Genomic DNA, 22,357 nt, shown 5'->3' on the forward strand with positions numbered 1-22,357 from the left:
AACGGATCCTAGAAGGCGATCGGGCATGTATCCCATCCTTGTCGACCCGACGTGGTGCGAGGGATCATACGTTGCGACAAGTGTTGCAAAAATCCTTACTCGATATCGATTAATCCCCGATTAATCGTTAGTCCCTACTTCACTGATTAATTTTGAGATAGTCGGCCAATTAACCGGTCAACGGTCAAATCCGGCCAAAATCAGCGGTTTTCCGGCGATATTCAGACCAAAATCAACACTTTCCGGTGAGATTCCGACCAAAATCAGCGGTTTCTAGCGAGATTCTAGTAAAAACCAGCGGTTTCCAGTGAGTACCAGTCAATTTTCGACCAAAATATGTTTGTGTATGTATAAAACTGAAAATTACTTATAAAAATGCGTGCGTGTATATATAAAACTGAAAAATATACATTAAAATCTGATCCAATTAATCCTGATTAATCTTGATTAATCGCTAGTCCCCATCCACAACCTGACTAGCGACTAACGATTTTTACAACACTGGGCTGTGACTTGCGAGGACATAGTGGCCTTTGTGTTTTAATTGTTTTATTTTCTTCTATTAATTAAAGCCCGACAATAATCCATAGAGAGACTTTTTTAACATTCGTCAACTCCTCACCTCATAGAATCATAAGCCATAACAAACTGGATAAGCCTATAAATTTATCGGCCCTTTTATGATATAAATGGGCTTATTTAAGCCCAACAAGTAAACAACTATCTTCTTAAAGGCCTTTCACACCCAAAAGAATTGACCCTTATAGGTCAGGTCTAATTTAGAGATGCACAAAGATTTAACACATGATTTGGTCAACAATTGTCAAAACCGGATTTGATTGAACCCGGTTTTTTAATCCTAGCTGGTTCAGATCGGATTGGTATCGGAGTTGATTAAAAAAAATTGAATTTGATTTGTTTTTAAATTTTCTTTTCAAAAGTACAAAAAGAACTAACGGAAGATTTTGAAGATTTTGATTGATTACATTTCGATGCCTTTGAGAGTTTGAGAGACTGGAGAGCGTATTTTGAGTTTATAAGAGACTAGCTTGAATCCTCTGTATTACACGAGTAATAAATTAAAATATAATATTTAATAAATAATCAAATTATAAGTTTAACAGCAAATAAATGAGAAGATCATATTAGTTAGTTTAGGAAAATACTTAAATAAAAATTAATTGTATGATATTAAATAATTTACTGTCTATATAAATAACAAAATTAGTTACTTTAGAAAAATAATGAATTGATAAATTTATAATCCTTAAAACTATAAGTAACATTTATAGTAGGTAATTAAAAATGTAATATTTAAAGATTGACAAATAAATATTATTAATGAATTGCTGTATTTGATGAAAGAAATTAATAATCACATAACACGTGAGGATTAATGTGAGAATGACAATATAGGCTTTATTAAAATGTATCTTCAAGCGATTAGATTAAACTAATAGATCCGATACATGTATACCAACAATTGTGGGCAAATGGGTCATTTAGGTAGTTTTAGCGTAAATTGGGCCTATATTAACGGTAACTAACCACGAGCTCAAAAATCCAATCTCAAAATGGATTCTCTCAAACTGGTTTGAATGGCTATATACACGAATTTGTATAAAACCGACAAATCTGATCCAAACCAAACCGGATCTGCTCAATCGGGTCATACGACCCGATTGAATTCATGTTAGACCATTTGTAGTGGTGGCTTTGCCACCTGCGTTTTGAGCCATAACGCGGGGGGTACACCGCCCCCCTGCGTTATGTTGAAGTCAAATTTGCAAGCGTTTTATATACAACGCTGGAATGTCACCAAAAAACAAGTGTATAACTCTGGAAACACCGCCCCCCTCCAAGTTATGGAGGCTTTATGACTACACTTGTTTTTTGTACAAAACCATAACTCTGACTGGGCGCCACGTGGCGTATAACCCCTGGATGTGAAGCTTTACGACTACACATGGTCTTAGGTTTTTTTTCCAATCAAAAAAAGTAACTTCCAAAAAGAATTCACGTGCGGCTGCTAAATCAAAACCACATCACGTGGGTACCATTTGCCAACTGCCCAAAGTCAATAAACACAATATTATTTACTTTATTTGCTTGTACCAAATGAAAATGATTATATTACCCTTCACCATCCATTTCCCACTTCACAACTAACCAATCCAATTAATGGTAATATCATCCATCAACAAATGAAATCCAAATATAAAAAGTGCCCAAATCAAACTTTTGTTTCTCATACAACAAAAAAAATGAAGCAAATTCTCTTAATCTTAGGAGTATTCTTGTGGCACACCACTGCGCAACCACTACCCACGGTGGTGATACCGTCAGACAGCCAGGAGTACCTGGACGCCCACAACCAGGCGCGGGCCGACGTGGGTGTCGGCCCGCTAAAGTGGAACTTCCAGCTGGCCAAAGCCACTAGTTTACTCGTGAGGTTCCAAAGGGACCGAGAAAATTGCCGATTCGCAAATTTAACGAGCGGCAAATACGGTGGCAACCAAATGTGGGCCACCGGGGAGGTCGTGACCCCCCGAAAGGTGGTCGATAATTGGGTAGCCGAGAAGCAATATTACACACACGATAATAATTCGTGTGCACCCGACCATCGTTGCGGGGTGTACACGCAAGTCGTGTGGCGGAACACCGCGGAGGTCGGGTGCGCGTTAGCGAATTGTCTACCGGATCAATCAACGCTAGCCATTTGCTTTTATAACCCTCCAGGAAATGTTATCGGAGAAAGCCCTTATTAATCAACGGTTCGGTCGAGCTACCAAGTTTGAGTTGAAACATTAAAATTTTAAAATAAGGTTTTTGTTTGTTTTGTTTTTTAAATTAATTAATGTTTAGGACTTAGCCCGCTTAGGTGATCATTGTGTAGCATGTGAATATAAGATGCATTAATGAGTTGTACTCTATTATCTATTATATTTACTCTATTGTCCAATAACAATATTATTATTATCACCTAAATGTACAACTTTTATTGCAAAAAAACAAAGAACATATTATTTAACAAGTTCCTTAGAAACAAGATACCTAAAACTAAAATCATAACCAACCCATTCAATCTTCTTCCTTAACTTACCCAAATGATGTTTCTTTATGTTTTTCTTAACATTATCCGGTAAACAAATTTGGATCATTTCAACGACACCCGCCGCGCATAAACCCGAGTCTTTCGCAAAGTTTTCGACAACTTTTGGTAAAAGAATTCTTTGATCTTTTCCTATACCAAATGTGGCCCGAATGAACTCTTCTTTAGCGGTTTCAAGCTCGTTGAAAACGCGTTTTGGTGTGTAAACACGAACCTGTTACAATAGGGTTCATTACTAATTACTTCGTATGTTACTTAAATAAGTTGGTCACATAATAATAATAATAAATAATAAAATGTACCGCGGGATCAGAATGGCATCCGGAACATAGAGCAAAGTGGACAAGCGGTTCTTGATGGTCGATTGCGTACGCTTGTCGTTCGTCTCCTGCTTTTAGTTTTGTTCTTGATGATAATAATAAACGAAGCCACTGCATAAACGGGTTTGGAATATTATGTTGTAGAAGAATAATAAAAGTTATAGAAGTGTCGCGTTAACATGTTTTTTTTTTAATTTAAAGTATGGATTTACCTGTCCGGGACGAGACATTCGACATCCTAGAATGTGGTTTTGAATCACATCCGCGCTTACTATGTGACCACCAACGTTATACGCAGCCTAAATCATCACCCCATACATAAATATAAATAATTTTAGTGTTACATATTGGTAATAACATGTTATTAAACTTAGTGATATTAGTTGCATAAAACAACATATAAGCATTACCTTCAACAATAAGAAAACTCTCTTCATATTATTTTGTGGGATTCCATATGCCAAAATAGCCTGTTTTTAAACAACACAAAATATTACTTCAAATCTATGCAGTCAATATCAGTGGTATCTCGGTTATCGGTCCTCATGTGAAATATAGGTCAAAAGATGGTCAGAATATTAGTACCAATAATATCAGCGATATTGACTGATATCAGTGTTGTAAGTCTTAATTTTTAACTTTTAGTGTTAAATGTTAGTGTTTTGAGTCTTACTCAGTTCCTACTTGCTAAATTGTTAGTGTTTTGCTAGTTGAAAAATGATAATTTGTCAATAGTAAGAGAGTATACTGAATTGTTAGCGTTAAAGTGCTACATATATAAATTCTGCTTGATATTAAAATTACCGATATCCCACCTCGATAACCGATATCTCAAATATCGGTCCGATATCCGATATTTTTCCGCATTAACTGCTTAGCTTCAAATATCATATTAATAAACCAATAATATAACTTAATGAAAAAAAATCATACATGCATCACCAAGGCATTATGAACATTAATCCAAAATGCCAACTTCTCTTCATGCTTCAGTTTCTTCGGATTCACGTCTTCTAATCGAGAAACAAGCGACCTAAAACAACAAATTTAATCAAAACAAACCAATGCAAATAAATGTTTTTTTTTTTTTTTTTTAATTTAATCACCTGAAGTCATGCAACATGTTTTCAACTTCACTAACTCGTTGATTATCTTTATAAAGACATTGAACCTCAACCATTGTATTATACGGTCCACTAAACTCCTTAAGCCCTTGAACATAAAAAGGGTTATCTAACTGCACATCAAAAGACGACGAGTCTCGTCTAAACCCCGGGCCCCACATCATGTTGGGCAGGTGTTTTGGTGAGAAAGTGTTCATGGATGATGACGATGAAGTAGGCGATGAGAGACCATGGTTACTTAATGTGGGGTCTGCAAGCTTGCAGTATATAACTGATATGCATTTCACCATTTCCTCTGAAACCTTGTTTGGTGTCATGGGAATGTGATCGGTTATTTTGGTACCGAGATGTTCAGCTAGACTCGTTATGTTTGAAGACATATGCGCATGCTGTATAGGAACCATAATACCGTATAAAGTCATTAACTTGAACATCTTATTATATAAAAGATTTTAGAGTTAAATAACGCCATAACGGTGTGGTTTGACCAAAATACCCTTCAAGTTCATTAGTTTAAATTTGACCTTTTTAGTCAAACAGTTTCATTTTCGTATCAGTTAAAGTCCAGCTCACTAACCCCTTCCAAAATTTACTGTTAAATTTTTACTAAAATACCCAAAATACCCTTAGATTATTTTATATTAAATATAAAGTACTTTAATACGAATAATACAAGGGTACTTTGGTCTTTTAATCGACATAAAAATGAAACTATTGGACTAAGATAGTCAAATTTAGATTAATCAACTAAAAGAGTTATTTGCGTCAAACCACAGAGACTAAAACCGTATTTAACTAACTATTTACAACGAAAGTTAATATTTTTATGTGAAATATCAAAATTACCTCCATCATAGATGGTGGCTGCGAGTGACACGCGCGTAAAGATTTGTCAACAACGTCGGGTGGAGTCCTTGTGATCGAAGAGTGACAATGTTGAACACTCGAAGCTAACACTTCATTGTCTTCAAAGAATGTTTTATGATTTTTTTGTAATGATATATCGGCTCTCGAAGTTTCTAAAAGCTTCCCTCGTGGCGTAACTAATGGTGGTTTTAGGTTTTTTTGATCATTTCTTGATGGTGATGATGGACATAAAGGTTGTTGATTAAATGTCTTTTGGTATAATGAGAGAAGATAATGTTCTAAATGTGACACTTCATACTCTAAAACCGCAATTTCTCTAATCAGCTCTATTGCAGACTGCAACCATTATGAGAAAAACAAAGTTCGTTTATTGGTTAACGCGGACATGGAATTAAAGTTGTTCAAAAAGCTCGGGGCTTGCTTGAAAATAACTTGTTTGTAAATGAGCCGAGCCCGAGGCAGGGTTGGCTTGGCTCGTGACTCGCTCGATATTGGCTCGTTTAAATTTATCCCCAAATTTTATTAGTAATAATAACATATTAAAGTATTGAAAAAAAATGACACATATGATTTCTTGATTTAAAAAAAAATGAAAAAAATAATACATAAAATACGTGTCTCGATCTTCAAAAAAATTAAGAACAAAACACGAATATACTACATATAATAAGCCTCTCGATCGATCTTTAAAAAAGATCGGGAAAGAAAAAAATAATACATATAACATATAATATGCCCTCAAATCTTTTAAAGAAATGAAAAGAAAAACAAATTAATGCATACAATGTTATAAATTCTCCAGTTCATAAGTTTTGTGTCATGTTATGTTAAAAAAGTTTTTTTTTATAAATATATCGATATATGTAACAAAATTAACGAGCCGGCTTGAGATTTTTGTGAGCCGAGCCCAAGCTCGACTTTTCAGCTCGTTAAATTAAATGAGCCGAGTTGGCTTGTTTAAGTTTGAGCTCAAGCCCGAGGCCAATCTGGCTCGACTCGTTCTAAACCTGCCACTATGCTAGTATCTAAAGTTACCTTTGGAGTAGAGGCTTGATTTGTGATGTTATTAGAAGATCTACAGCCTAATGCTTGTTCAAAAGCACCCTTCACACTAACTTGGTTTTGTAGCCTTTTTCTAAGCTGCAATATCTGCAAAAAAAAAAGAAAAAGGTTGTAAATTTTAAAATTTTGTAAAAAATGTTTTTATTATTATTATTATTTTTATTTTATTTTTTAAGAAATGTTTAGAATTGTACCTCATCAGTTAATGACATCTGGATTTTGGAATTAGGCAAGTGATTCTTCTTAGTACTTTTACAGTTCTTTGAGTGACTCATATCCTGATATATTACAATTACATATATAAGTTTATACATATAAAATAAATGATCAAGACATTTATGTAAATCACTAAATATTTAATTTTTCAACAAAAGTTTGCAACTTTGATATAATATACTGTTTCTATCCAAAGTCAAATGCACACAAAGTTTGACTGTTTGAAATCTGAAGTTTGACTCCTCATAGTCAAACACACACATCACATTGACTTTTAAAACAAAAATGAATCTTTTCTTAAAGACCATAAACAGGTTAAGTGAATGCATACAGCATACTTACCAACTTATAACATTTAGAAGGTTCCATTACATCTTCTTTAATTTTACTCTTGTCTGGAAAGCTGTAAATATTATAAACAAAATAAACTTCATAAAATTATTTTCACCTTAAACATCTATAATTTAAACCAAATAGCAGATATAATCCTCATTTCCTAAACAAAAAATTAGTCACCCTAAAAAAGTTACAATTTATTTCCAAAAAATCACAGTTTTAGCTAGGGGTGCAAACGAGCCGAGCTGCTCGTGAGCTACTCGAGATCGGCTCGTTAAAAAGTTCGATCGAGCGAGCTTCATCGAGCTCGAGCTTAAAAGTAAGCTCGTTTAATAAACGAGCCCGAGCTTCATTTATCGAGCGAGCTGGCTCGCGAGCCTAAACGAGACTGCCATTTATATAATTTTGTAAAATATATATTTAATAATAATTAATTAATATATATAATATTATGAAAAATAAATAAAAATAATTACATAATATATATTATTTTATACATAAATTATAATAGAAAAAAATATATAAAAATAATTATAATTATATAAAAAATAATTGGTATAAATACTAAACGAGCTGAGCTCGGGCTCGGCTCGTTTGCACCCCTAGCTTTAGCAACCAAAATTTCACATGTCATTTTCAGTTCAAGAAATCAATCAAATATCAATATATCATGCACCAAATGTCACAATAAATAATAAATTAAGTACCTTTTAGAACGCCTGTGAATAGCCATGCTTGAACTAGTACTACACTCGTCACAACTCATTTACTACACATCACACCATCATCAATTAAAAAAAAAAAAAAACAAACTTCATAAAGAACTTACCACCAGTATCCAAGTTCAAAACTTTAACAGACCCACAAAACATATATGAAAACCAACAAGTGGGCCCACAAAAACCCTTTGAAATCAAGATAAAAATCCCATCTTTCATACCTTGAAGAAAAGCAGAATCTTTAAAACTATAGCTTTTCTTTTTGAGTATTATTTGTGGGCTTTTGTTGTAAGAAGAACAAAGATGAGTGTGTTATTTTAGTTGTGGATACTGCAATTGATTACAGATTGAAAACATGAAAAAGTGATGAACACATTATGCTTTTTAGAGGTGCAGAGAAGTGGGAGTTGGTGACCATCTTCTTCCACCTTTGTCCCATACTGCCATTTATATACATTGGACTTGTTTGGCATGCGGTTTGTTTATTAAAAGGTGTATGTATATATGCAAATGGAAATTAAATATTAGTGTACATTTGTTTTAAGTTAAGGGACAGGGAATCAGACGAGACGTTGTTCGTGTTCGTCTGATAAACTTTTTTCGGACAAAAATTTGTGACAGTCTCCTTCCATTAAGGAATTGAGTTTGTCCGTTTGCGTTTGCGTCTGTTCGTTAATATTGTAAACGGATGCTAACGGACAAACGGACACTAACGGAGTAACACTAATGCACCAGTTTTTTAAAAACCAGTTCGAATCAGCTGATTGAACCGCTTAAACCGGATTTCGCATAGTAGGCCGGTATTTTCACTATTTTGAGTCCGGTATATTTGACCGGTTTGTTAGAAAACCATACCGGCGGTTTTTGTCTAAAATAATGGTTCCTACCGGCAAACCGGCTTTAAGCCCGAGAAATTTTTGATATTTGTGGCCAATATTATCAAAATTATTTTAACCCAACAATTAACATTCAAACGTGTCAACTTTAGGATTATTTTTTTTAAACTGAGTGTTTTTGCATTATTTATTAATATGGATTAACTTTTGAATTATTTTTTGTTATAGTAATCATTTAGTTTTAGGTTATTTTTGGATTGAAGTTATATTTATAGGGCAATTATAAGGTAAACTATTCGACCGGTTGAACCTCCCGGTATAACCTGGTTCAACCGGTTGTACTATTTTTTAGTTTAATCCAATACAAGTTAAATGTCGGTTTTTAAAACATTGAAAAACACCCATTACCCAAGAATCATTCAAATCTACATTCTTTTTTTATATAGTTATTTAAAAGAAAGTTTTAAAAGCACATCTAGCTTTTCCCATTTTTTTAATATTATGGAAATAGAGTCCACATGTGGCTATGAAACCTTTCGAACACTTTCACTCGAATGAGTTCTTGGTTATGGGGTTTCAATGCAAAACCAACCATAAAAGAGAAAAAAGAAAAGGTAAAAAGAAAAAAAAATGATGTCTAAAAAGGAATGAAAGGTATAAAGATATTAGATATGTTTGGCAAAGAGCTTTTAGAGCTTCAAGCTTTAAGCTTTTAAAAAAAAGTTTATATTTAGTAAAAATCTTTTTTTGGTAGAAGTAGCTTCATGCTTTTAGATTGGTAGAAAAAGCTCCATATTTAAACGCTAGAATTGGTAGCGTTTGAGAAAAAGCTAGCTACAAGCTTTTACATTTGAATTTACAAGTTTAGTACTTGAACTTCTATCAACTTTTGTTAATTTATATAATAGTTACACATTCAACCCTTATTCAAAACTAACTACCTCACGACTTTTTTAAGGGGCGTAACTTTTTCACACGTTAATAATTTTGTAAACAAATTACATCATAAAAACGAGCATTTTATTCTCTTTAATTTGAGTATGATATTGTTATACTTCTTTAACTTTAAAAAATTAACATACTACGTGATTATCAATTATGATCGGTAACAAGTTGAGTCAGGTGAGCACGAGTCATGTGTAAGACCAAATTAGGAGTCGAGTCAGATGAACTTGAGTAAGGTGTAAGACCAAATTAGGGTCAGAACAAGTCGATACAAAAAGGGTTAAATTAGTTCGGTTCGTGTCGGTACGTTTTTGAGTCGAAAAGGGTCAGGTCAGAACATGTTTCAGATTAGAATAGTGCATGTTCAGAGAGGGGTTCATATCAAAATAGGTTGGTTTAAAAAATTATTTTATTTGAAATTATTGTATATTTCAGCTTTGTTTCTTGATTTTCACCATCAGTTACACGCTTATAGCCTTTCCATGAATTACACGTCTACATTCAGGTTATGCATGCACTGTCATCAAGTGAATCATGTACCGACACTAATTATGCGGTTGATGTTAGGTTGTGCGCCCATTCCGCCGCACCACGCGGGCACCCAGCTAGTTTTATTAAAAGCTTCTACTAATCTGCCAAACACCTAAACAAATTTAAAAAGCTACAGCTAGCAGCTTCCAGCCTTCAGCTACCAGCTTCCAGCCTTCAGCTTCCAGCTTACAGCTAACAGCCACCAGCTAGTTTTGCCAAACATACCCATTGGATGCTTCCAAATAACAAAAATAATATTACAATTTTAATGTTGTAATAACATAAATCAAAAGAATTTATTTTTATTTTATGGTGCTTATTAGCACCCGTTAAGTTCTCATAATATTTTCATAGTAACAAAGCAACTTACTAAGATATAATAAGGTCCATAATTGTGAACGTATTATAAAACAAATAACACATAATAAGTGATTAAGGCCTATAAAAGTGACTTGGTGTATGTATCATCAAACATAACACATTAACACATAAGGTGACTTATAGTTTAACCTAAAACACATAGTCATTAAGCCAGATGACAATGACTTCGTGGACATATCATTAAACACAACTCATTTATACATAATAAGGCTTTTAAAGGCCATAACATGACTTACCGAAGATACCAACAATCATAGCACGTTAACGCATAACATAAGTTCTTCATTAAGTAAACATCTTGGATGACCATCGTCATCCACAAGAGAGAGAGAGAGAGAGAGAGAGAGACACGTAACACCGGTTAATTTAGCTTAACACAACTCAAACATTATAAGACCATTAAGGCTTATAACTTATAATAATATATTTTGTGTCGCTTGTCAGGTGATTACCGCTATCTTGATATTATTTTAATCTTCAGTATTTTCCTCAGCAGTATTTGTTATGTTATCCATTAGTATTTGAGTTTCGGCAAAACAAAAGGCATTAGCTACAACATCTTTTCCAAATTCCCCCCCCCGCTTGGATCCGCTCCTTAATTACAAACACCAACCAACCGAAAAGATCTTCAGTTTTGTGTTGCTCACTGTTGTCCTTTTTAGCGATAAATCGACCCATCACCGTCGCTATCATTGCTCGAGAACCTCCATTGTTGGAAACCTTATTTTCGAGCCCTAACACCAGTATCAAAACTAATCTTATTTTGATATGTTTTTAACTCGTTATTCACCTCTTTCGAATTTTTGTTGATCCTCTTGCTAACCATGGTATATGTGTCCATTTCATTTTACTAGAACATCATAGTGATGTCTATATATATAGCAATGCTTATCTACACAATTGGCAATGCTGGTCTAGATTAACTTATGGTCTTATGGCAAATGGAGATGCCTCTAAGCCAGCACTCTGAATTTAGGCAGAATAGTATGAGGCATATGCTTCATAATCTTATGAGTCAGGAGACATGTAAATTTAGGTGGTATGAAATTATTTAGTTATTTATAAATGAACTTATTACATAATAATTATGTTGAGTTCTATATGTTTTACTTTTCTAGGTATTTAGATCCTAATTTACATAGGATTTCACCTAGATATATTCAACTCCTAGGCTTGTTAAAGAAAAGTCCTTAAGCTTTAGCGTTGACATATATCTTGACGCTTTAGGATATGATGTACGTAATTAAACAATTATTAATCTTAATTACAAACTAATGTATTCCTATTTTTTGTTTATATAAACCTTCTACACCTCCACCTTGTAGGATTTGAATCGTGTATCTTTAAAATAGAGAGGAGACACCTTACCACTACATCATGTCCCTTTGGGTCTAGGGATGATTAAACTGTTATTTAATTTAATTAATGTATATTTAGTTTTAAATAATTACAATACACTCTTTCAACTTTCGTGCTTTGGAGGGTCTTCGTGTTCCTTTCAATGACCTATGCTTTATTGAAGGATATCTATATAATTCAATCAATTGCGTAAAGCCCACGATAGCAGCGGAACCAGGGAAAGTATACAAAAAAGACAGTTCTTTTCTATTATATTGACATTCATATTAGATTAGTCTTAGTAAATGATCTTGTTATGGATCTGATTGAAAAAAAGGCCCTCCTTATAGAAATTAGGTAAGTTTTGAGTGGTGGGCTCCTCTCGGGGTCGAGGAGGGGGTTGGTGTGGTTTGCTTGTGTGCTTATAAAAGTTAATAGTTTGAAAAAAAAAGTGATCTTGGCTTAGGGAGTCTTTTCTTCTATAACTATTGACAGCAGTCCTATGTTTTGTCAATAAACCAAGAATATATGACTAATATGACATCGAGGGGTTCACACAAACAATTCATAGTATATTACCATTGTAAAGTTTTGCCATAAGCCAAAAGTTTTCCAACACCCTAAAATTTATATTCAATTTGTTAAATTGGTTCTTCATTTTATCTCTAACAAAGTAATTTCTTTATAAGTAACTTAAATATAAATTGTCACATCTAATCAACACAATGTTAGTTTTCCCCCTCACCATATCCATTCTTCCTAATAACAAAATATACAAGCTAAAATGCATTCCAATAAGGTTTTAAGTGATATACTTTTCTTTTGTCATTCATACAACACAACCAAGGGTTATAGATAATTAATTAAATGAATGATGAATGAAACTTCTGTTTTATCTTTACTGTCATTTTATATATGCAAACATGAGTGTTTAAGAAAAGAAGGATGCTCAAGGCAAAAAGGTAATTGAAGTGCGTGCAGAATCTTTGCATTTTTCAAACAAAAAACTGACAGACATACTTTCTGGATTTATGTAGTAATTAATGTTGTTCTTTATTCATGGATTCCTAGCTACAAGCCTACAACCTCTCCCAATATCCTTGTTTAAATATTTACAACTTAAAACCATCTGATTTAGAAGTTATCACCTATATATTAACATTAAAATTATACATATCGGTTTTAAATAATCTCAATCATCAACTTTTAGCCGTTGTCGATCTCAACTAACGAAATGGCTGGTGACGGTCCACCTTTTATCATTTTTTCATCAATCAAACCCTGACAAATAGAGTACTAACTCCGTTAATTTGATGAATAATGTTTATATGGCTGTAGGCATGAGACATCATCATCATCATCATATCAACAGAGTTAGTACTCTGTTAGTCAGGGATAGATGGAAGAAAAAATGATAAAAGGTGGACCGTCACCAGACATTTCGTTAGTTGTGACCAACAACGGCTAAAATGTGATAGTTGAGATTATTTAAAACAATAAACCTTTAAATTAAACTAATGTTTGAGTCTTTATAACTTTGTGTTTCTTCGAATTTTCATTTGGATTGTTTCATTTACACATAATATATTAGTGTTCATTTTTTATCATAAGTTAAACGAGTAATTTGCAATTGTCTTTTTTATTCATTTTACTCGGTGCACAACTAGTTGAACATAATAGTTATGGATTCGAGATTGAATGTGTATGTTTGAAAAGGGTAGTGCAAGAACCAAGATGAAATTTGATGTTTTTAATTACATTGTTCCTTATAACAAGCTGATTTTACCAGATTATAATTTGAATCTTTGCTTGATTTTAAGAGCAGACAGTTTCTCCATGTTGGTAGTTTCCAAGAAATCTAGAGATCAAGAAAACCTTATAAAGACAATATATATTATATATATTCATATAAAATTTTTTAATGGAAAAACCATTTAACTTTTAAACCAATATCTCATGTATTTTGAATTTTATACTGCATTTGGTTGTTTTAGAGGAGTAAAGTCAAGCTAAGATTTTAGGTCTCCATCTGGATAAAACCTTCGGTTTAGCCTAAGTTAGACAATGTACATACCAAATGATGGAAATTTAGACCAAAGTTTGGCAAAATAAAAATAAAAAAAAATACTAAATGATTGTTAGATGGTTGAAAGTCGGGGATTCTAAAATAATTGGTGGTGGAAGGCATCTACTCATCGACATGGTGGGTGTTATGAAATTCTATAAATAAAGCTGTATTTCGAGCCAACGATCCACGGAAAAAAATCTTATTTTAGAGACGATTATTCATTATTTATTCTTATTTTTTGGATTCGTAATAGGAATAGTAAGGTTAATACTGGTGGTATTGAATGATGAAAAATCCACGATCGTATAGGGTTCAGAATTTTGTCAGTTGCACAGTTACTCAGTGCACCGTGTTAGATTATGTCGTATGATAATTTCCACACGATAGTATGGATCTTATACGATTGTATAACTTTTTTTAGTTTATGTTTATGTTGTATGATAATTCACATAAGAACTATACTTTTAATTTTCAAGCTCGTTTCTAGTTATTTTTACACGACTAAATTTTTATTATTTGTTTTAGATTGTAATTCATTTTAAAGAAATTAGGATGCTACTTGTAAAAAGAAAACTATACTTTTTAAGTTTTCAGTTTCTTTCTAATTTTTGTTTGAAACAACATTAATTTATTTAACCAACATATAAAAAATAAAGCTGGATCTGTTATTTCAACTAGCTAGATTTAGACACACAGGTAAATACAAAATAAAAATCCAAGTTAAAAGAATCGAAATTATGTAAAAGTGAGTTTGCCAATACACATCCACTTTTCAGTAGTGCAAACCACGCTCTCAGTTTTGTGTCATTTGTTTTTATCTAGCTAGATGCTACAAAAATATTATCATCATATATTATTGATCATAGAGTATATTTCACTAAATTTGCCAGTTAAAAAAAAAAAAAAAGAAGTCCCTTTTAAAGAGAGAGATTTGTGAATTATCTAAAATCGAAGGAATTTCATAAATGTATGTCCCTTCAAACTCGTCGTCGGCCACGTGTCTTTTAGGCGGCACGACGAGTTTCGTTGTTCAACAAGAAGACGACACATGTCACCCAAGAAGTCAGCCTGATTTATTTGCCAAATATTTGACCGCATAAACTTTTGTTCGCATATTTAGTCGGGACACATATTTTTCAAAATTTTGGTCAACACGCATCGATTTTTTAAGATTTAGGTCGGAGCGCGTAAAATTTTCAAAATTTTGTTCATGGTACATAGATTTTTCAAAATTTTGGTCGGGCCGTCCTATTTTATATGACAAATGTCATCATCTTGTTGGATGGAAAACTTGTCATGATGATTAAACGACATGTCGCCGGCTATGTGTTTAAAAGGACAAAACCGAAATTCAATTTTTAATGGGAAAAATCAAGAATCTCTCTAAGAAAACATTTTTTTTTAATTTTAACTAAAATAAATAACCGGTAATAAATTATTAACCTACGCATATTAAAATGTGATCATAAATTCAAAATTGCTATGAATAAAGCAACATATAAACAGAAACAAAAATGGTATAGAATTAATTGATATTTGACCTTTATATTGACACACTTTTTACATAAAACTAGTGAGTATAGTAGGACCTAAAATTATAACCCTTATTTTAACGTGTATGATATATTTGTCACTAGATGACACTTATCATTAAGATTTCATGGATGATATTTTGTCACACAGTAATGATTGTACTGTATTAGGTCCATGCAATACATGAATAGGCAATTAATATGTTAAAGAGACAAAGCCCGTGTGCAATGAGACAAACTTATAACTAGTGAACTACCATTGAATCTTGACTACACCAATAAAACATCACAAAACGTAGGGCTGGTAGTTTGTGTCTTAGCATGTTTAACAGGTTAAAGATGACCCGATTAACACAAGTATCAAACATAAAAATGACTCGTTTAATACTTGACTTTGGTGATTTGAGCATGACGCTTATACGTTTTATGTATCAAGGAGAAATGATATACTTTAGGCCTCTTAATTTTAATTATTTTTTTAAAAAGTGTAAAATTGCATAGCGCATTTTTTTTATTTAGTTCTTATCATGTCTAAACATGTGCCCATCATGCTAGTCCTACCAAAAAGAATGGTTATTAGTGACGCACAGATGTCTGATAAAATTGTTACTGGAGTGGCTACTAATAATAATTCACTAATGAGTATGTTGTATAAATTCCGACTAGCGCCGATTAATCCTAGTCACTGCCCTACCGACTTGTCGTCGATTAATCCTCATTTGTACAAAATTGGTCAAAGTTGAAAATTTTATACATAAAACTTGAAATATATACGTATATTTTGAAATTTACATATAAATTCTAATCAGATTAATCCCGACTAATCGTTAGTTTCTACCTCATCGCTTGACTTGCTTCTAACGATTTTTACAACACTGCTAACGACCCCGTCAAAAATATATGATTTACGACCGGTTACCGACGGATCATAAACTATTACCGTGAATGTGTAATAGTGAAAGAGTGTGGGGACTAGTATTTGATAATGGTGATATTAGGTGATGTGGGCAGAAGGAAGAAGAATCCCAAGAAAACAAAAAAGGACAGGAAAAGTGAAGCTTCCAAAGAGCATTTGGACAAGAGAGTCAATGCCAAAAGGCATCTTCCTTTTCCATCATTTTTTTTTTCATCTTTTTCTATGCAATATGCCACTATGCTTGCATCTATATGAATGTTTTTAACATTTTGTATTGATAATTGTAATTATAATTGTAATTAATTAAATCAAGTAAGACATTTGAATGGATGTACATAGATAATTTTGACACAAGAGTGGTTTGCTCAAACATAGTATATATGGACTAATGAAGCAAATGTGAATTTTGATACTATCATGTGTTTCTAAAGGATAAAGAGCTTTAGTGTCACGTTTCAGTTATGTTGTCTAAGAATTTCAGTGTTAGAATGACATTTTTAAGTCATAGTAGATACGTAGGCATGTTTTTAGCACCACAATGGTTAGAATAACATGTAAACAAGTGCATGTAGATAAAACCGATATGCTCTTATTCGTGGGGAATTCTATAGCATAATACCGTCTATGAATCAAATTATAATAATTTTGAAATTACATTTAGCAAAGGTAAAAGACTTCAGCTAGTACCAGCAACACTATCTTTAGCTACTAAGATTAAACAAACCAAAACATTAGTTTGGTTGAGGCCACAAGTTTCACGGTTACCCTTAAAATATGCTGCTTAGAAAACAGTTACATAGGGTATAACAATCGAAACTGTAGTTGTACATACTGAGACGACCAACTAGCCTAAAGTTACTTATGAAAAGAGTATGTCGTAGTTGCTGGAATTTTGTTGCACTTCTCTTAAATTTTGTAGTTTCTCATCCTCATTGGTGAACTCTTGTGTTGCTCGAGTTCTCCCTAGACTAATTCGAATCAGATATGTCAAGATAAACCAAGGAGATAAAGTTAAAGTTTGAATTAAATAAATTAGTTTTATCAAATTTGATTGATTAGCTTATTTAATTAAGCTGAGTTATGTTCGATTAGTATTGACTTAGTATATAAATATCCGGATATTGTAAAGGTTTAGGTGTGTCGACTGTCGAGTTTGTTTTTGATTATGGACGTGTCGCTTACATGGTTAGCAACGAATTCCGTTTGTTTCCGAATTCCAAATCCATTGCCTGAAAAATACCCTAATTACTAGAACTAAGACAATAACCTTAGTCTTATAGTTATGCCAACATAAAATTGTCTAATCAGTTAATTAACTATATTAGACGTAATAAAATTGTAATTGGTCTTTAATAACATTTTAATTTTATTTCATTGGGCCATATTTCGGTTTAATAAGATGGGCTTCACTTTCCATTTTGTGTCATTCCTCTGGACCGTAATTATCATGAACTTGGGCTACATATTTGATGATTAAAGAATTTGGGGTACAACTTTTATAAAAAAACCAACTTGGCAACTTACATGTAAACATTTAGCAATCCATAAAAAATAATACAATTCTAATAATGACAACTTTAAAAAGTAAGATGGTTTAATATTTAACTGCTTTAAAAAATTTAAAATATCATAAGAAATAAATGTACCTTTGAAGTGTTTATAAAAGTTTGCTGAACATGTAATCAAACATTGTTAGTCATTGTTAACTATGGTTATTAAAACACAAATCAATCTTAAGAATTAGATCAATTATGGTCAAACATTAACATTGTCACCCATAACACACCATATGAAGCAATAAGAGTTGTGGTCTATTAAAACTTATTGTGGTCACCCATTTAAGTCATATTGTGACCCCTTATTAATTATTTTGACTTATGATGACTCACTGATCATTTATAGTGTTAGTACATCACAATGAGTAATAATAATGAGTTATGATAGATTTTAATTTGCCATTATTCACTCTACCAGACTATGATTGACCTAATTTCATCTCAAATTATTTACTCTATGAAATAATAAACAATATTGATCATGCTTGACCAAGACTAACCGTGTTTGGTCACATTCTCATGGAACTTATTCTTAAATTTTATTGAAAGCATCATGAGTGAATTTATTATGTATTTTTAATCTTCTTAAAGATTGGAATCAAGTATCTTATATGTTTCTACTTTTTTAAGGTAATGATAAAATTTGTATAACTTAAACTAGCTAATTTTCTACACATATATTCCAAAAAAAATTGTTGACCAATTTTCAACCTAAGGTCTATTATGACATAATAATGGCCTTCATGTGCCATTAAAAGCTAGTAAGACTGAATATGATATGTTTATGACTTATACGATGTGTTATTGGATGCTATAATATAATCTGATTCACTACAACCTATTGGGGTGCGACACTATTACACTTCGGCTTACAACTAAATCTAATGGCTTGATAATCTTGTAGTTTTTTTGTATGCATGTTTTGTTTTGGCTTCTTACTTGGTTCCGTTGTGGGCCAAACTCTGGGCCTTGTTTAAAATACATATTCGTTCAAAAAAAAAATGTTCTAAAGATTGTGCTGGACAAGTGCTCAGGGGACACCTCATTGGACTAGTCGTTAACGTGTAGACATGAATTTTGTGCCTTTGAGGTTTTTTTCCCGTATACCGGTATCTTTTTTAGAATAAAATTTTGTTATAAGACCAACAGATAAAGGCTAGATCATGGACACAAGGTTGACAACTTGTTTCCATTGGCTTCTTACGAATGAAAAACACTTGAGATGTCTATCACTTCATTGGTAGGTAGTTTAGTACTCGATATAATCCAAAAGTTAAATGAGTAAGTCAAAATTCCTACACAAATAGAGACGTCCTTCTTCTTTTAACATTCAAGAATCAATCCAAATAACAACTCATGTTGGTATGTTTTCATCATAAATGTTGTGTACCATATCTCTTTTCGATCGCGCATGGTCCAAGTGACACCAATATGAAAGTAACACCAATAATTATAAACCCATTTGAGATGTCATAAACCATATGCAAGACAATACAAATACACACATCTTTTTCCGAAAAATAAAATAGGTGGTCCTTCATCAATGAGGATGACAACTCCATAATTGTCATTTTTTCTTTCATACAATGAAATGCATTCACTTTAAGACTAATGACTTTGCTTTTCCTATGTTCATTGGAGATGGATAAGTACATATAGCGTCTTTTGTAACAAATTATATTAAGAGGATATATAGCGTATATGATGTAGTGATAAAACGCATATTCGGGTATTTATAGTTGTTTATAATGAATAAGATTGTCCGCAACGCAAGAGACCATCCTTTCCACATTCAAGCCTAGTCAATATGCTGCTGCATCAACTTTTTGTAAACCTACTTTTACAACGGTGGTTATAGTTTTCTTACACCCTTAAGATGAAAAGAACAAAAAAAAAGTTGTTTTTATCACACACAAGGGTGTATGATTCCTGAAAAAGGGTGTATAAAACATTTAAACCACAACACATCGAAGGGTTGTGGTTTTATACACCCTATTTTAAGAATCATACATCCTTTTAATAAAAACAATTTTTTTTTTGTCTTTTTTCATCTTAAATTTATTTTAGATGTTAGGTTTTAATTTATAACAAACAAAAATACTTCCTTCTTAACCTTTCGATACTAATTATTTGTAAATGAATAACACGTCATCCAGTGAAATGTGATGAGAATATATAGGGTTGTGGTTTTCATACACCAAAAAAGACAAAGAAAATTTGTTTTCATCATACACTTAAGAGTGTATGATTCTTAAACGAGGGTGTATAAAACCACAACCCTTCGATTTTATCCGATGAGTATCCCGAACTCATAATTCGTACACATCATGATCATCATCATGCATTACAAAAGTAGATTTGCCATGACTTGTAATGATGAATAAATTAAACAAAATGAAATACGTACGGTTAGAATGTCTCAATCTTCAGGGAGTCATCACACACAACTCTCTTTCTCTCTCTCTCTCTCTCTCTCTCTCTCTCTCTCTCTCTCTCCTGCAAATTTCGTCTTTATCAAAACATTCATGACAAGGGTTTTGCTGTAAAGATGAAAAGGACCCACTAAATATGAGTAGATACACAGAGGAAGGTAGCATTAAAGATAAGAGGACAGTGAACTAGACAAAAAAACCATTCTGAATAGATATGTTTGCATTCATAATATGATCAATGCGATTGTCCCCATCTTCACCCTCTGTCAGAACGTCTATATACCAAGAGTGTATTTTATGCATCTACTCCACTTTTTTTAATTGTGGTGTACGATCTATATCCACACCCTCTCACCGGTCACATAATCGTTGATCACATGTATACCGACGTATAAGTTTGATGATTTTTATGTAAACATGTTTTTAACGATTGGTGATATGTATGTATACGGGCGTCTAGGTAGGTGGATCCTTTGTAAACGATCATCTTGCGGGTAAATTCTAACGATGGAATGTATAAATTCTTTTACAACGCAATAGAACACAAACGGACAACAAATTGCGCTGCTAGCCAGCCCCTTTTGGATTGCAATTGATGTTGGAGTCATAACATTACTAACAAAACCCGTTAGACTAAGCTAAGTAACCTAATAGCCTCTGACGTGAGAAAACCAAAAGTATCAAAAGCAAAAGGAAAACACGCGTTGGATGACATTTTGATATTTGGATGGATAGTAGGAAATTAACATAAGTGTATGGACCCAACAGAAATTTCCCTTCTTGTAGGCTTGGAGAGTAGTGTTTCCGCTGCGGGTCAGGCTGCCCTAAAATTTGTTTCATACAAAGTGACCAAACACGAGAAAACGTGCCTGATAAACGAACATTTAGTAGTGGAAGATCCCTATATACGCATATTTGGCTGTCAAATCGTTAAGGGTTGATTAGCGAATTAGTCGGTGTGTGTATAGCCTGACCCCTAAGAGAAATACGAGACGAAAAGGAATTGAATCATCTCATCTATTTACTTATCTTAAATTAATATATCTTAAGTAATCTTGTTTAAACACATACTAATGCAAATTATTATGCCATTAATTTCAGTGGTGTTATAAATCATCTCAAGAATCAAGTGAAAATATATAATACAGTCACGTGCATTTGCGGAATTTAAAGGTTGCACTTGATTCATGTTTCTTGACGCAACTAAAGTAGAACACTCTTGGTAAATCGTTCATGTAGTTGCTAAGGATTATGGGACAAGACTTTACCTCAAACTTTCTCAAATTAAACCCAGCATAACACATGGTTCTAACGTATTTAAAACAACCTGTCATGGGAATTTTTGTAAAAGAGACAATGACATATAGCTATCATGGATATGAAAGTAAAACAAAAGACAACCTGGAAGATTGCTTTAGGATTTTACCTTAACCTTATTTAGCAACTTTACCTAAATTAGGAAATCGTAATTTAGGTACAAACAAATAACCTATGGTAAGATCATATTTTGGGCCTTGTTTAATACTGATATGATCTAATTAGTAGTAACACTCTTGATACTTGTCACTAGCTCATTTGAAATATTTTTAAGTTCATCGTTAATTACACGTCTTCTTCTAATTGTTTGGCTATACACTACAAAAGATATGGCTTTCGAAGTTAATCTACAAACAACAATCATGCCCAATAAATTTCACAGTTTGCATAGTTATTAGTAAGGTTTGTGGAGGGTAGGATGTAGGTAAAACTTACGTCTAACCTTAGGGATAGATATATATACTGCTTCTAGAGAGACCTCCGATACAAAAAAAAAAAGCAATAGGCAATAACCAATGCAAATTGAAACATATATAACACCAATTATACATAAAGACAGTCACATGTAAGGTCCGTCTAAACTGTAAGAAAATGTAGGCCCCTAAAATAAAGCTAAGTCGACACATTATTACATTTTTCTAAATGTTCCCGAATTTTATGTTTCCACGAACGTCTATCCTGGATCATGTCCTTAGAATGGTTCAACTCTAGCAAACCATCTAATTCGCTCATTCCAACTCATTTTGGGT

General features: G+C 32.8%; 2 protein-coding genes across 2 annotated transcripts; one reads left to right on the plus strand and one right to left on the minus strand.

Annotated features, from left to right (window-relative positions):
* Positions 1-2,241: 2,241 nt before the first annotated feature.
* Positions 2,242-2,866, plus strand: LOC143592590 (STS14 protein-like). Its single transcript, XM_077072477.1, has one exon. The coding sequence runs from the start codon at positions 2,265-2,267 to the stop codon at positions 2,766-2,768; it is 504 nt and encodes a 167-aa protein (XP_076928592.1). The 5' UTR covers positions 2,242-2,264; the 3' UTR covers positions 2,769-2,866.
* Positions 2,867-2,957: 91 nt separating this feature from the next.
* LOC143592591 (uncharacterized) lies at positions 2,958-7,799 on the minus strand. The gene is made up of 11 exons (XM_077072478.1): positions 7,745-7,799; positions 7,044-7,104; positions 6,680-6,763; positions 6,459-6,572; positions 5,403-5,759; positions 4,539-4,945; positions 4,366-4,465; positions 3,843-3,902; positions 3,645-3,731; positions 3,415-3,543; positions 2,958-3,326 (listed from the first exon to the last, which is right to left on the minus strand). Exons 1-11 carry the CDS (start codon positions 7,768-7,770, stop codon positions 3,024-3,026), a joined length of 1,728 nt encoding a protein of 575 aa, XP_076928593.1. The 5' UTR covers positions 7,771-7,799; the 3' UTR covers positions 2,958-3,023.
* Between the last annotated feature and the right edge of the window lie 14,558 nt (positions 7,800-22,357).

This window comes from Bidens hawaiensis, unplaced genomic scaffold (assembly GCF_021521415.1).
Source record: "Bidens hawaiensis isolate Kalapana, Puna unplaced genomic scaffold, B.hawaiensis_p1.1 tig00041075_1, whole genome shotgun sequence".
Lineage (NCBI taxonomy): Eukaryota > Viridiplantae > Streptophyta > Magnoliopsida > Asterales > Asteraceae > Bidens > Bidens hawaiensis.

What these genes read in the sequence shown, in the direction of transcription:
- LOC143592591 (XM_077072478.1), bottom strand. Translation starts at nt 7,770, where the DNA reads ATGGCTATTCACAGGCGTTCTAAAAG. An exon ending in AACATGTTGCATGACTTCAG is followed by an intron (nt 4,466 to 4,538) that starts GTGATTAAATTA and finishes TTGTTGTTTTAG; the next exon opens with GTCGCTTGTTTCTCGATTAG. An exon ending in GAGTTTTCTTATTGTTGAAG is followed by an intron (nt 3,732 to 3,842) that starts GTAATGCTTATA and finishes GTGATGATTTAG; the next exon opens with GCTGCGTATAACGTTGGTGG.
- LOC143592590 (XM_077072477.1), top strand. Translation starts at nt 2,265, where the DNA reads ATGAAGCAAATTCTCTTAATCTTAGGAGTATTCTTGTGGCACACCACT.